This window comes from Lytechinus pictus, chromosome 9, assembly GCF_037042905.1.
Source record: "Lytechinus pictus isolate F3 Inbred chromosome 9, Lp3.0, whole genome shotgun sequence".
NCBI lineage: Eukaryota > Metazoa > Echinodermata > Echinoidea > Temnopleuroida > Toxopneustidae > Lytechinus > Lytechinus pictus.
The window spans coordinates 24,192,666-24,209,067 of NC_087253.1; the positions used below are offsets into that span (position 1 = coordinate 24,192,666).

General features: G+C 37.4%; 1 protein-coding gene across 2 annotated transcripts in view; it reads left to right on the plus strand.

Annotated features, from left to right (window-relative positions):
* LOC129268655 (soluble guanylate cyclase gcy-31-like) overlaps positions 1 to 14,725 on the plus strand; it is a 32,179-nt gene extending 17,454 nt beyond the window's left edge. Inside the window, exons 4-11 of one of the 2 annotated variants that reach the window (XM_064104955.1) lie at positions 3,902 to 4,001; positions 4,503 to 4,632; positions 5,583 to 5,729; positions 5,860 to 6,006; positions 6,598 to 6,757; positions 7,448 to 7,653; positions 8,295 to 8,437; positions 9,261 to 14,725. In XM_064104955.1, coding sequence (XP_063961025.1) covers positions 3,902 to 4,001; positions 4,503 to 4,632; positions 5,583 to 5,729; positions 5,860 to 6,006; positions 6,598 to 6,757; positions 7,448 to 7,653; positions 8,295 to 8,437; positions 9,261 to 9,804 — 1,577 coding nt within the window. In that variant the 3' untranslated portion in view covers positions 9,805 to 14,725. The remainder of the gene's footprint in view (positions 1 to 3,901; positions 4,002 to 4,502; positions 4,633 to 5,582; positions 5,730 to 5,859; positions 6,007 to 6,597; positions 6,758 to 7,447; positions 7,654 to 8,294; positions 8,438 to 9,260) is intronic. The other variant, XM_064104956.1, reaches the window with a different exon arrangement.
* Positions 14,726 to 16,402: the final 1,677 nt, after the last annotated feature.

The window sequence follows — 16,402 nt, forward strand, 5'->3', positions numbered from 1 at the left end:
TTTTAATTTATTTATTTAGATATACATATTTTCAGACCGGAATACCCCTTTAATTCAAATAGGAAATAGATAAGTCTGAAGTTGTGAGTAGAATCTGATATTTTGGTGTAGACAATAGGATTCTGATTGACTATTCTATCAGAAAATGTAGTGAGACTATTTTTTTTTACAAGACGTTGTATTGAAATTCTATCGGGGTATTGTACTTTTGTACAAATATCTTGGAGATTACTTTAAAATCTAAATCAGTGTTTGATCCGTGCGACATCCCGAGTTGTATTTAATCACCATATTTCATATTTATTCATTTTGATGCGGTATTAATATTTTGTTGGATATTATTTCATTGTTGTCAATTCCTTTTTTACCTTATATGTTTTTTTTATTTTATATGTTTATTCATTTGTGTTGTTGGTATGTTTCCTTTATTTCGTTGTGCCTACGTTTATATTTCTAATTTACATAAAATATAATCATCCAATATACTCATTTTCATCTTTTGCATGTTATTCATGATCACAGAAAGTAAATCATTTTCTCAGCGCTTCTTTTTCATCATTCATTTATATATAATCGAAACATTATCATAGATGGGTGTATGTTTGACACATCTTTTCCATTACCTCTTCTTAGCTTTTGCAAGAGGGTCACAATTTTTCAAATCATTAGTTATGCGCAGCTGCACCTAACACGCTCTGTAGAAACATCTTTGCTATAATGTAAAATGATAATCTATTTGCACTTATCTTAGTTTAAGATGCACTCTATAGGATTATTCATAGATGTTTTTGGGTTGGTGATACTTGGTGCAGAGGGAAACATTTCTAAATATATTATTTCATCTTCATCAAGTATCGATAATATTCGGTGTTCGGTAACCATAGTAACAACATCAGTGACTGATACATTTTGCTTTCAGTCAGACCATCGTGTTTTGTATACCCACCCTCTCGTGTTTTTTTACCAACGTATCGTGGTTGATAACGAACCTGCTAAAATGTTGGTTAATAAAACAATTTTTTTTCGTTTCATTGGCAGGTCTGTTTAATCAAAAATAAACAGTTGATGTGATCATATCATATCCCACGGAGTGGTTGCAATTTTCTGAAACTGTCCAAATATTACCTTCTGCATCAAGTTTCACCACTTCTCATTTAGATTCAATAATCTGCAATGATAGAGTACTGATGTTTGACATAACATTTTCAGACTATTAAATGGTTAACATGCCCATAGTCTTGAAAGCTGTCTATGACTTTTGAAGCGTTTAGGAAAGCTAGTTGTATTAAACTTCGGTACTCTATTCTTGCAATTAAAAAATCATGTTTGAAAATATCACACATAAAATTATGACTCTGAATGAATATTGTGGATTTTATTTCTAATTTCATCCTAATGATGTAAAATGTTGTGCTTAAATTGTACGGAAGTATTGTCATTGAAGAATATTTATGCATTTAATTTAAAGAACTGCACTTGCAAAACAAATGGATGATTATGTAACAGACAACGCCTTAAATCACAATGGATCTCTTGTATACACTTGTTATATCTTCTAATAAAAGCATTGTTATATATCTTTATAAAGATTGCCGAAGATCGTATTGAATGGATATCTAAAGGATTCGAATTTTGCTTTGAAGTTGATGAAATATCATTAGTATCTTCCTCTTACAGATTTGACTCAACGTTCCACTGTTTCACTGTCTTCGATCAGTTTACACGGTTTGACCAAGTTGAAAAGACAAGGAACGCGGCAGGGTGAGATAGATCACCGAAGATTTCAGTTTCTTTTCAAATCCTGGCTGATTTATTCTTCTCCTCTCTCGTGGTTTCCGGTGATTTGTTCTGTCTGCAAAGCCTTTAAAACTTGGTGGTTGGTATCTGCGTGTGTGTAGAAATTATTTGATCAATTACGTCATCGTGGTTGCATTATGGATCCCGATTCGTGCACATCCTACATTGCATAGACGATAGAGGGCCATCGGTTGTGCAGTGCATTGTTTCTTTAAATGTTTGATCTTGCCAGAGTGCTGTGTTTCGGGAAATGAATCCAAGTTTTCATTACTACGTATACCCTGTTATTATATCCTTATTGAAGAATCACCCCCTTCTTTTCCAGGTAAAAACAAGTAATGTACCTTTGGTTATCTAACAATTCTATTGATTCTATATCGTATTGAGAGTGCAGTGATGTTTTATGGCTTACTAACTCTTCATTTAATCAATATCCTAAAATTTAATCCGAATATCCGAAGATGTGTTTTTATTTTGTATACAGAGAAAAGACAGGACGAAGTTACATAATGTTTTCATGCATCTGCGTTATTACCCTGGTATGAATTTACCAAGCAAAGTATGCCTGCCATGAATTTTGTGCGGAATTAGAATAAGAATTAAATGATATGGGATGCATTAAATCTATAAAGATACGTTGGAAACTTCAGATTTCACGAACTAAATTTGCAAAATGAATAATAATTTATCGAATCAATAAAGTAGATCATATACCTTTCAAACTAAGCTATTTACCCCCTCCCCCCTAAAAAAATAATAATGATAATAGTAATAATAATAAATGAATAAATAAAAAGAAATCATACATTTCAACTTTGATATGTATCTTTGATAGACAAGTGAAACAGTTGTATCTAAATCTAGTGTCTTTTTTTTTCATGTGAGTAATATTCTTATAATTCCAAACAATGAGCACAACTTTAAAGCTATTGGTTGTTCACTGTTCCTAATGGAATTAAATATTGTTCATGATCCATAGTTCCCTCAGGCTACGTTCCTAGTTTCCTGTTCGTGCTTTTGCTCTCTAAGGGAAGATAATGTATTTTTTTTCCGAGGAGAGCCTTAATTGGAGTAATTTTCGTTCCTCCATAAAGTCATGTATTACGTCATGTTTTGCTGACGCACATGAGTTGATTTTTCCTCTTTCGAATCGGACCAGACAAGATGGTATTCTCCTTACCAAGGGTTTTAATTTGTCACAACGGATGTATGCATACCTTAATCAGCATGAGGTAATATGAAATAGCTCTTAAGGTGAGGGGTGTTCCAGTGTGCGGACACACAATCAGGCATTGTGTGGTCGTCCTTGGAGATGCATCTCATCTGCCTGACCGTAAGAAAGGAAATATGGGATTTACGTAAGGAGGAGAGATGCGCTAATGCTGTCGCAACTGTGACTTTCTTGCTTTTGCACATGTCAGCACTTACCACACCCTCTGTATTTCGATGGACAATGCCGGTACCTAAAGATGGTAGGCATCGTTGACCACTAGGTGATATCCCGTCACATTTGTCACTGTGACTTTATGGCTCGTGCACATGCTGTCAGTACTAACCACACCCTCTGAATTTCCATGATCAATGCCGGTATCTAAAGATGGTAGTCAGTGTTGACCACTTGGTCATATCCATTACACATCGTGAGGACGGTTCACTGGATGTCACTCCAACAAAGCTTCCCGGATGACCTGACCGATGATGTCAAGTAAAAGACGTATACCCAACTACCGTATTGCTCTTTTGTACGATGTACGGTTGTATTTGTTACATTGATCATTTGATTGTCCCACTCTTTTTCTGTAAATGAAATGGCATATTTCTCTGTGGATGGGAACGTCTAGCCGTAAACTTGTTGTGCGTGGCATGAAGTGTGCTAAGTCTAAACTTACGTCAGTAATACCGTTGAACATTGCCGAACTGAGCCATGGTGGATCAGAGTAAATGACGAATGAAGAAAAAAATCAACTACCCAAGGCGAAAGACAGTAAGGAAAATTGTAGAGAATGTGCAGTTTTGCGACAGAGTATATACTATTTATCTTGTATTTCTGTCCAGAGAATCTTGATGATGATTTGCTATAACTTCTTTTCCAAAACAATTGCAGAGATTTTAGAAGAAGTGTACCACCCGAGACAGATCAGACTGAAAGGTCAGATGCTGTGTGTTCCAGAATGGCGTGCGTACATATTCCTGGCAACACCGATGTAAGTACTACGGGTTCCTAGACGGTCAAGCCAATGTGTGCATGTCTTTCCCCGAAACTCAATTCATGAAAGATTCATTGGGTCACCAAAAGCAAGGCTAACCCCTGGCGAAACCACAAACAAAATCTGCTGTACGTGCGATCTTATGAGTAGTTGATATTCGAACCATGGGGATATTCCAACTATCAGACGGAAATATATTTCTATCAAGTCAGATGCGCGCATTTTGGATCTAATTCTGATTGAATATGCACCGAAACTCTTTCTGAAACTTGTCTCTGATCTTCATATTGGCATTGGGTGGGTATTTGAATAATAATTTGAAACTTGCAGTTGTTGATTTACAATAATGCCGTTATCGTATTACAATTTACGTGACGGTTTGTCCATGAAGGCCCACCATCTAGCCATGGGAATAGCCAGATGAAATGATTTATCTTTATACAGCTAATCATGTTCACCAATAACCACAAGAATCTCTTCATTGTTTTCCCCATAAAGGCTACCCGACCTTCAGGTTATGTTCCAGACAGGGTTATACATCAACGACCTCAGCATGCACGATTCGAGCCGAGATCTGGTACTAGCCGGTACCCAGCAGTCCGCAGAACTAAAACTTGCCTTAGACCAGGTACTTAACTTTAATAGCTCCTCCTGAAATTCATAAAGAATTTCGAAAGAGATAGCCTTCGATCAGGGGGAGCATTTCATGAAGAGATTTGTCTGTCATTTCCAATGACTGAGTAATAATAATAATAATAATATAGGTATATTTACCCAGGGAAGCCACTTCAGTTCTGAAAACTGTTCTCCCAGCGGGCCCTGCTATTTGTATTATCCCGGCCTTAGCTGGGCTGCCTAGGCGCTCAAGCATTCAAGGAATTTCTTCCTACCGGGTACCCATTCACCTCACCTGGGTTGAGGGCAGCACAATGTGGATACATTTCATGCTGAAGAAATTACACCATGGCTGGGATTCGAACCCACGACCCTCTGTTTCAAATCAGAAGATTAATCCACTGGGCCACAACACTGAGTTGCTCTCAGTCGATCAAATGGAATGATTTGATGTAGCTCATAACATCTGTCGTTGAAGATTGCCGACAAATCCCTTATTGAAAGACTCCCAATTGTCTACTCTTGAACGTATATACATGTAGGTACATCAACCCAGTCATTATGCTCAAGTTTATCAATCGATCGGACGACTCATCCACCAACAGTTTTTAAATATATTTTATTCATTTCGCAAAGTTTAGCTGTAGGGAAATTGTATTACACCAAGGTATTTTAACGCTTGTACTTTAAAAATCAGACGCTATTCGGAGAAGGAAAGAACATCCACGGCATCCTTTTCTCTCGCGCTCACTCTCTTCATCTTTTCGATATGTTTCTCGTTTCAAATGATCTACACTTAGCCTGTGTTATGTAAGTGGGTATGTTGCCAGAAAGTTCCAACGAGCTCTCCTTGTCTACATCTACATTGCTCTTTGCCAACCTATCATGCTAATGCCGGTGGCTTTTCTCATTCTCTCTCTCTCTCTCTCTTTCTCATACGAAACTTTACCTGGATTTCATCAGGAGCAACGGAAAAGCGCACAACTTGAACAAAGCATGATGAAACTCGACCAGGAGATGAAGAGAACCGATTCGCTGCTCTACCAGATGATACCAAGACAAGTAGCAGAGAAGCTCAGGAGAGGGGAACCAGCGACAAGTACCTGTGAGGTAAGACCGGCGAAGCAATCAACAGGAATACTTTGAGGGTAGAACTGAATTCCTTTGAATTATGTTTTTGTCGAGATTGGGGCCAAGAAGATATACAATCATACTTCCTTTCTATCTCCACCCCTTACAGGTATTTACTGCTGTAACTATTCTCTTCAGTGATGTAGTGGGCTTCACGACAATCTGTTCGCGGATCCCACCGATGGCAGTCGTCTCTATGCTGAACGGCATGTACACAAAGTTTGACAACCTCAGCGAACTGTACGAAGTCTACAAGGTGATGCCCGTTAAGGAATTGCAATGTAGCGTAATGTACTGAATTACGTGGAGCACTTTGTTGGAGAGGGACCTTTTAAGACCTAATATGGAGAACATAGGATAAGGGGAATACGTAAATCACATTGATTAATGTTCGATGTTTGATATAGATTAATAGAGCATTTGTCAATTATACAAACATTTTTCATGAAGTCCAAAACACCTTCTGTTGTTACGTTCAGTTGCTCTACTCATTTTAAGTGGTCAATGAAGATATTTTTTCACGAGAAAAACTTTGCCAACCCCCATTTAATCTGTTACCTTAACTATTCAAACAACGTCATTAATCATGAAAAATCATTGAATATATTCAACTTTGTGGAAAAAAAACTATGCCAATCACAAGATCTGCATTTAGAAAAGTTCTTGAAGAGAAACGTTGAAAAGGGTACTGGTCCCTCCCCCCCCCCTCCCCTCCCCCTCGTGGCACCACCTTGCCGAGGTAAAGGTAGAGATTGTTGTCATTGCTTCACTTGTAGAACCGTTTTATTATCAGTGCAGTTGTGGCAGTAATTAGTATTGTTCTTACATTTCTTTCGTCATTGTTCAGGTGGAAACCATAGGAGATGCGTACATGGTGGTGTCCGGTGCCCCTACGACGACGAAGTACCATGCTGTACGAATAGCAGAGATGTCTCTGGGAATGAGAGAGAGTATGAACGACCTCAGAGACCCTTCAAGTAATAGTGATATCGTCAAGATTAGAGTCGGTAAGAAGACCGTCTGTCCTGGGCCCCGTAACACGAATTTTCGCGATTAAACGCAGTTCTGAAAGACAAATTTTGATTCGTTCGTTGTCAGTCTAATGAGCAAAATGCCCATGCAACGATGGTCTTGATAGGCCCTATCATCCAGTGATTAATTGCTAACCTTTGTGGTATGGTGTCCACTGAAGGAAGGGTTAAAGTGACAGTTTAGGTCGGCAGTGTCTAGAAAGGTTTTAGAATTAGAACCATGGCAAAGGAGAAAACCTGGCGATCAATTCACAGGTTCTCAACACACACAACTAAAAATGTTCCAAAGGTGCTTGAAATATTTTCCAAAAGGACATTGGGCTTTGATCATGATATTTTTATATAACTGTATAATGGAATACTTTCTTATCTAAAAATTTCTATGAGAAACATAATCCATCGGTTCCAAATTGAAACTGTTTTACACAATGTCACTGTTCAAATTTCACTGAGTAAATGCCCTGATATGGGTTCATGATTTGTTTACAGGTTCACGCTTGAAAACTGTAGATACAAATTAAGTTTCGTTGGTTGGTCAATGCTGTAATAGAGTTGTCATGGTTTTCGTCAAAATTAGATTAGAATGACTCGATAAGTTCCCATATGCTCAATCGAAAAAGTAAAGTATGATAACAAATTTTTTGAATGATCATTCTTGCCTTGTAGGTATCCATACAGGTATGGTCGTGGCGGGTGTGGTTGGACTGAAGATGCCTCGATACTGTCTCTTCGGCGATACTGTCAACACAGCATCAAGAATGGAATCGACTGGGGAAGCACTGAAGATCCATATGAGTGAGACTACGAAAGCGGACCTAGATCAGTGGCCAGGGTACTATGATATAGAGGAAAGGGGTTCGACGGTTGTCAAGGTGTGTCAAAGTTCCAGGATTTTTTTTTACCGGAAGTGGTTGTGGGTTACAAGAGGGCAGAATAGGGACCGGTATCTCCCAATGATGCTCCAGTCGCAACAAGGAAAATACCGACAGATGGTATGTCATTGGAAATAATATAATATCGTTTGATTTGCTTGGGTCGGTTTTCCGATGTGAGTGTAGTGGCATTAGCATGTTCGGTTCTTATACCAAACTTTGAGACAAGAATCAAGAAACTTTTCTCTAGCGGTGACTCTTTGTACTTGTATGGGGTGTAGAAAAAAAAGCAAAAGTGTATTCGTACTTGAAGACGAGTTTGGTGGGAGTCTGCAATAATTAGGACTATGTACGGTACATAACTAGCATCGTCGTCATCATCATCATTGTCACCAAGGCATAATCGTCATCATCATTATTGTCATTATCATCATTATCTTCATCATCACCATCATTATAATAATCATCACCATCATCATCGTCGTCATCATTATCGTCATCATTATCGTCATCATCACCATTACCATCATCGTCATCGCCATCATCATCACTATCATCACCATCATCATCACTTTTATCGCCATCATTCAATAATCAACCGCCTGTCTAATTTATTTCATTTGCATTACCTCACATTTCAGGGCAAAGGAGCGATGAAGACCTACTGGTTGCATGGTAAGACCACGGATGCCAATGTGAACTCACCACTGGGTCTCGTCAAAGAGGAGAATGGAACGTCGCGATCAAGACAGTCCTCCATCGACTCGTCACCGGTATTACGAAGGTAATGGGATTTATCTTTCATTAGGGGGCTTTTGCACTGCTACACAGATTGTATTTGTGCTTGTCTAACGCCCTTCATGACAACGAACAACCAAGCAGTCAGGGTCGAACAATTGGTTAATCAAAACAGCAGTTTCGTCCTGGACTCTGGACTAACGACATATTTGCATTTTTCGTCATCTCCAAAACTAAGGACGAAACTGCTATTCTGGTTCACCAAATATTTGACAAAGACTTCCCATCTGTTCATTGTCATTTGACGGATATTTAAATACTTTGTTCTTTACTGTGTTCTTGAATACGTCGTGTGTCGTGGGCGCGGAAACTCCCTATTCATGTTATTATCATAACATGTAGTCAGTGTCAATGTGACGCAACAACATTCCTCAGAATACCCATCGTGTGATCTTTGGGAATGACAAAGATTTTACCCCTCATCCATGTTAAATATACAGTTAAAGAGTCTTGTCATATATTTAGTTTTTATGTATCCTTGTTCATATCGTGGTCATATCGACGCCTGCCATCCAAAACACAAATCTAAAAGTGGTTAATACTCAACCATCAAGCAGAGTCCAGTATTCATATTGATTACAACATACCTCATGCTTTCCAATGGGGACTGTTCAATCTTGGATAGCCCCATGCTTTTGTATAAGGCCTGTGTGGTGATTTTTTTATCAAAGATGGCTGGATCCGCCTCTGATTTCCAAGAATCAGAATGCGTTATCAAACTCGAAGTATTGCAGAAGCTGAGTATTGACACATGTTTAGTGATATATAACTTTGTGTAATCCCCCTCCATTTCTGTCCTTTTCTTTTAGTAGAAGTATAGCTGGTTCACGTATGGCAATGGATGGTGAGCCAAGGAGTGCATCGGCCACATCGAGGACCTACTCCCCCGTCATCACCGCCGAAGTTCTGGACCGTGCCTTAACACCACAGGCACTACGAGCCAGCCTTGCACCGAACGAAAGCTCCGACAGGCTCAGTCTTTCTTCAACCGAAACCATCAAGCCCTGCAGCGGCGGCGACTGCCTCAGCATAGTCCGGCGTGACAGCAAAGCTAGCATCTTCATGGGATACGTCCCAGTGACGCCCTCTATCGGTGACTCAGTTGCAGAGGCTGCTCCGAAGACGGTATGCACCTGTCAACGGAAGTTGTCGCTCATCAATAAAGAGGTTCAAACTGAGGATGTGGAGACTATTGCTAATGACTTTGTCAAAGGAACTGAGATGAACTCTTATGGGTTAGACGAGAAGAGACCGCAGGGTAATGGAGCAGAGACTGATAGATTTGTTGGGGGAATGGATGGGACTAAAGGACAGGCCAACGTTGCCCACAGTTCTGCATGTTGTATTCTCTAGCACTGTCTAATATCCGTTGAGCGCGCGCAAATAGAAGCTTCGCTCAAAGCTTCTCCCTCTGTTAAACTGCTCAAATTTCCATTGCTCTTAAGCATGTTAAGTGGGTCTGATGTAGGAGTGTGCCAGTGTCATTGCAGCTACAGTGGCAGTTGGTCCCCATTTGAATAAATTTGTTTCGATGGTGTTTGCAAAAGAAACAAGGTCCTGCTGGGATTGATATAAATGTTCACCAGAAGCGGAAGGATTACTTAAGGGATAAAGGTTTTGCTGACTTGTACTGTGTTGTCTTGTCAATACTCCGTAAAAATTGGATTTAAATTTGCGTGGCCTTTTATTACAAAACTTTGCGACAGATTCAAGTCAAATTCAGAGTGAGATTGATCTCAATTTTTCTATCTCTTAACTACACATTTTAGATCAATAACACTTTGAGTTTGAATTGAATATGTCAGAACTCTTTGAAAGACGTGCCCTGATATCTACCCCGTCAACACTGAATTGTGTCCTAAATAAGGAGCACATCATGTAGACAGTAACCAGTGCAGCTGGTAATCTGTGATACATCTAAAAATATGACGTTTCAAACAGGATAGCATCAAAATTATCAAACCCTTTCAACACGTACGTTAGCTGTTTCTTATCTCTTATACTCTTCAATGATATATCGCAAAAATAAATGTTTCTTAATGGGTTTTTTTTCCAAAACCGTGTACAAAAACGTAACAATGATCAACTAATTGCAATTTTTGGACGGTCCTTCCCTCCTCCCACCACCACCAACACACACACCCTCACACACATACTTTCAAAACCGTTCCGCGGTCCCTGTCCTTAAACTGGACTGTTGTTAGACATGCATCTTACAGTAAAAGTCTGAACATAAATATTATAGAGGTTATTAACAGAGTCAGGAAATCTTATTTCGACCAGTGTCAAGTCATAGTTCTGAAAGTAACTTTAGAAAATCTTTTAGATTGCACTGACCAAGTATTAATCGAACCAAATATGGCATAAAAATCCATCATCCAAAGTTTGAATCAAAATTAGACTTATCTGATTTTATTCACTTGAGGAACAATTCACAATACATTTAAAGCAAAATAATAATATGTCGCGCTAGTAGCGTACGCAGGGGGTTGGCTACAGGTGTTGTTTCTTTTTGTGTTGTTTTGCTTGTTAAATTTTTTTGAGGTACAAACGGACGTGAAATTGGCGGTAAAGATCTTTTTTTTTGCTTGTCAACATTTCATCAGCTTAAACCCCCACCCCTATAAAAATCATGCGTACGTTACTGTATCGCACAAATGTCTCTTCAGCAACACGTTTTCTGTAAAAACTAGCAAGTCTAGTTTATAAAGATACACCTATCATCCCTTCAGACCGGGAAGGACGCTATTTAAATGTACCAGTGCCTAACTTTGTAAAGATATACGGCAATGAAATGTACAAGTTACACCATCGATGCGAATACTTACCTCATCCATATTGCATGTATTGTATTTTCCCGCCCTTTTTTATTCAAACTCTAAACTCGACGTAATATCATCTTTTCTTCCGAAACAATAATCTACAATTTCAGTTCGATGGGCAACTCAGCATGTATGTTTGGTGAATTTGCTTTGATTTTCGAAGTTTTCATGTCGTGAAATGCAGTAATATACAAGGTTTTGGCTTATAAAGGCTTGATTCAAAAGACGGTCTGGAATATTCCTAGACGTAATCCACCAAAATTCAAAGATTTCGCATACAACAAGAATCAACAAATTTTGATAGAAATGTCATATTTATTTACTCTGGTAAACGTATGATTTAGGATCAATGCAATCCTACTAAACATGTTAAATTTTAAAAACTCAAGTGCTCTGTTATTTGATTGTAAATATTCATTTTTGTTGTGGGCGTGCGTTTTGTGTGCTACTTTATTGCATTTAAAGTGGGTTTCGTGAACTTTGATTTGCAACCATTAGTCAGGGTCATTGGTTCAATACCTTTACAGAAACAAAAGGCTTTTTACATGCAATTCGTGTGCATTTGCAAAAAGAAAAAATAGCTGCCTAATTCGCAAAATAACGAGCAGCTCGAATTATTGATGTGGCCGTTAGCAAACGCAAACATTCTAAATCAATATTTAAAGTTACGAACTGCTATATTCATTTTACGCATTGTACAAATATTTGACTGTGTGTGAACTTTTAAAAGACGTTTCAAAATATTTTATAGTTTTATATATTGAGGAGTAAGATATTTATAGATTATTGGTAGTATTTTAACTTCCTTTCTGTTTTTTATTATAGTATGGAATCTTCATAGGAACGTCATAAAAGGTACCGAAAGGGGAAGGAAAATTCTTCATTTCATTATAATCATATTTTTTTATTATTGTTTCACGATTTGAATTTTAATAAATTAAAGGAGGATATAACATTCTTGGTTTCATTTTATTCTAATTCGTTTGGGTAACACCACAAATTTATAAATTTACTGAAGCACAAGTATACCTCGGAATGGTTTCCATACATAACACCATGCGTTTTACTTTTTGTTCTTGGTTTTTGAGGGAGGGTTGTTTGTGTTTTTGTTTTGTTTTTCCATTGGCCGGGGGGTTTGAATAGAGTAGATATTCAACAACAAAAGACATGATAGTGAAAGAGCAATGATTACAAGCTGTGTCGTTTTTGCTCTTCTGAAATAGAAAACATATGATTTAGTGTACACTTTTGACAGACTGAGTTTTTTGGTAAATATGTCAATCATGTCAATGAATAAAAATAGAGAATGATGATTATAGACAGTTACTGTTCTCCGCAGCCTCTTGCGAGGTATTATACATGATTGTAAAGGTTCGCTCTCATCTTGCCATTTCGAGGTAAAACTATGTGATATTCTAATAGAGTTGCTGGCAACTATTTCTTGTTCAATATTCTACATTATATTCTTTGAGCATATCAGGACGAATGTTATGCATATTTATACATTTAACAAACGACCGCGAATGTAATTTAAAGTTTGGTGAACATTTTCGTTTTAGGAAATGATACATGTTTACTGAATAACCAGGGAATCATTTCATGAAACAGATAGTCCGTGATTTCCACTAGAAATTTCACCCACAGCCAATCAGAAACAAGGATTTCAATAGCTTATCACTAACAGTCAATTAAAGTCAGTCAAGATGTTTCATTGAAATGGTTCCCTGATAGATATCTCTGAAAAATGGTTCTGCAAAATGGGGTTGACACAATTTGTTTCCTGTATAAATGTAATAGAAAACGAGTCCGCTATAATCATCAATGTGCCGTTAGCTTGTTAGTACATGATAAATGAATGTATAACATGGATGAACAAATGAAGGGGAATTTGAAAATTGCATTTTAATCATAAATTCATGTTCCGAATAGATTTAAAGATTAGTTTGCGTCTCATGTTACTGTCAGGTTTTGGGGCACCGCTACGCAGAACAAATTCAAAAACACAGCAAATGTATTGAAAATGCCTGTCCAATGACAATGACCCACCGGCAGGTCTTTGTCGAAAAATTGATGAACGGGTAGAGTAGTTTCGTACAAGTATCGGAGCTGACGAAAATAAAGGAAATAGGTCGTTTTTCTTGAGTCCAGGACGAAACTGCTGTGTTTAATCACCAATTGTCGACAAAGACTTTTTGGTTGCTCATTGTCATGAAGGTCGTTTGACAATACATTTTCTATGTTCTTTATTCTGCAATCATTTTAAGGAAGAATAAAGAGGTCGCATTGTTATGTTCAATAAGTTCATTAAAAAATAAAGATTCAGATTCTTCTACTTTCTAGGAGATTGAAGAAATATTTCATCTGTCAGAACTTGACAGGGCAGGCGATGTTGTATTTTGTCAATAAAATATTTCGTAAATCTTCAGAACGTGTGTATGATACGACCAACCTTCATTATGCAGAACATACGATGTATAGAATATACAGTGTAAATAAAGTATATCTATATATTATAATAATCGTTATTTTTAAGAGGTGTGTTATTAAAAAATATCTTTGTACAGAAACTAATCTCTCGCGAGATACTTTGCACAAATATGTATATGGAGATTTATGATGTTGAATATTTTATAAAGTCATGTACTATATATGTATATTCTTACTTATACGTACAACTATACGTTTCACAGTGCGTCAATATGTGTAAATAATATCATTTGTTAATTTATATCCATGTGTCCAAGTGTACTATAATCATTTTATATGATATTTTAACGCCCTTAAAACATTTTTCCTTGATACTTTCAGTATATTTAGCTCCAAGTTTTTCACTTCAGTTCAACATTATGACATCGAGAGAAATGACATTGATTGAATTAATAAGAACTTATATTAATGTCAGTCATTTTCCGTGACGTGATTTTATCTTTATTTTTGAAGGTTATATGTGCGGAAATGATATCAAGGAAATAGGAAAAATCTAATATATTATCAAAACAAGGAACTCACAATAGTAAAAATAAAATCATGTTTCTTTCCCCTCGTAATTCAGAATGTTCGAGATATCTGCTATTATAGTTAATGTATTTGTCTTTAATTCTTTATAATTATTCATTCATAAAAAAAATATTTAGCAAAGTAATGACGAATTATGCTTCGGTAATTGAAACCCACGTTTAGTCGATGGTTTTTATTCTGCCAAGTTTCCATATTCAGTCACATTAATGAGACCGACTGCAAACCGACCGATAATATAACATTGGAAATAACGTTATAGCTTTGATCGGTCTGGAGTCGGTTTCGTAAGTGTGACTGTAACCTCTATGTATAGAGAGAGATGTATGTTCTTGTTGTTGAGATCATAATTATCTTGCCTTTGTTACATTTTTGTGCCTCATGAGTGTAATAAATTTCTGAGAGAGTCGATTGGCATAAACTAGAAAGACCAGTTTGAGTTAGTCTTTTTTTTTCCTCCCTCTCTACTTATTACCTGTTTGCATCCATGCCTTGTGCTGTACAAGTAAAGACTGTTTGGATGTGTGAGTGCGGTAGAGTGTGTGTGCGCGCGTGTATATTGGCGTAAATAGACTTTATGCATTGGCTTCGTCCCGCCGCTATCTTAGAGCTGCGTTGGACATCTCCAGCTGGTGCATCTCTGACACCTCCATTTACACGTATTCCTATATCCTCTGAGGGAGGGCGCTATGAGATTATGACGTCATATGCATAAAGTCTATTGAATAATTTACGGACTCGCGTCAATGTGCTGTTAGGCCGGGAGCCTGTCGCGAAATAGTCGACCCATTTTATCTATAAAAAATATGACCCATAAAATGGTTTACTTCATGCGTGTCACTGAAAGGAATTCAACCCGTATTAACCATGCATGTTGTGTGTGTGTGTGCGTGTATGTGTGTGTGTGTGTGTGAGCACGTCGTTGTATGACTCTTCATTACTAAAACACTAACACTGACGAGATTTTCAGAATGAATGCTTAATTTCATATGATAAAAAGAATTGAACAGCACGTTAAAGGCTAAATGACGAACTTCCACCTTTTTCAGTATGTTTATCAATGGCAGCAATACATATTTACATAATATTTTGTAAACATTGGTTTCGAATAATACTTCTTATTCATTAAATCATATAATCATTTTGAAGGGGTCATTTTTGTCTATTTATCCTGTTCAGTAGCGTTTATCTATTATTCCCTATCTGATTTCAGCAGACGCACTCTTTGCCGTGTTTGCTGCAAGTTGAAAATTAATTGCAAACGAGTGACACGATTGCAAGAATTAGAAAAACAAACAGACGTGACATTGGTATAGTTTGCGTTTTTTATTATTATGCGGCTGTATCAAAGTATCGGGCGTTGGATAAGGAAAGAAGCAGAACATTTTTTACTTCACACCGATATGGCATGACGGAGAAAGCACTTACATATGCATTTTTCAAACAGATGAATAAAAGTCATATTCTTAATAATGGTGATGGCGATGATGACGGTGATGATGATTATGATGATGATGACGAGGACGATGGAGAAGATTGTTAAGAGGAATATGATCATAATTAAGATAATGCATGTAATGATGATGATAGTGACCATAATTATAGTAATCAATAATAAAGATCATGATAAAATTAATTAGAGTTGCAAAAATAATATTGACAACAGGATCATGACGATATATAGGAGTAGTAGTAGTTGTAGTAGTAGTAGTAGTAGTAGTAGTAGGAGTAGGAGTAGGAGCAGCAGTAGGGGGGAAGAGGAGTAGGAGGAGGAGGAGGAATCGTAGTAGAAGTAGTAGTAGTAGTAGTAGTAGTAGTAGTAGTAGTAGTAGTAGTAGTAGTAGTAGTAGTAGTAGTAGAAGTAGTAGTAGAAGTAGTAGTAGTAGTAGTAGTGGTAGTAGTAGTGGTAGTAGTAGTAGTAGTAGAAGAAGTAGTAGTAGTAATAGAAGAAGTAGTAGTAGTACTGGTAGTACTAGTATTAGTCATCGTCGTCGTTAAATTATTACTACTTCTACTACTGCTTCCACTGCTGCTACTGAAACCACTAGCGTACCTAAGGGGGGGCAGGGGGGCAGACTGCCCCCCTGACGAGTCACAACTCATAGAGGGGACGT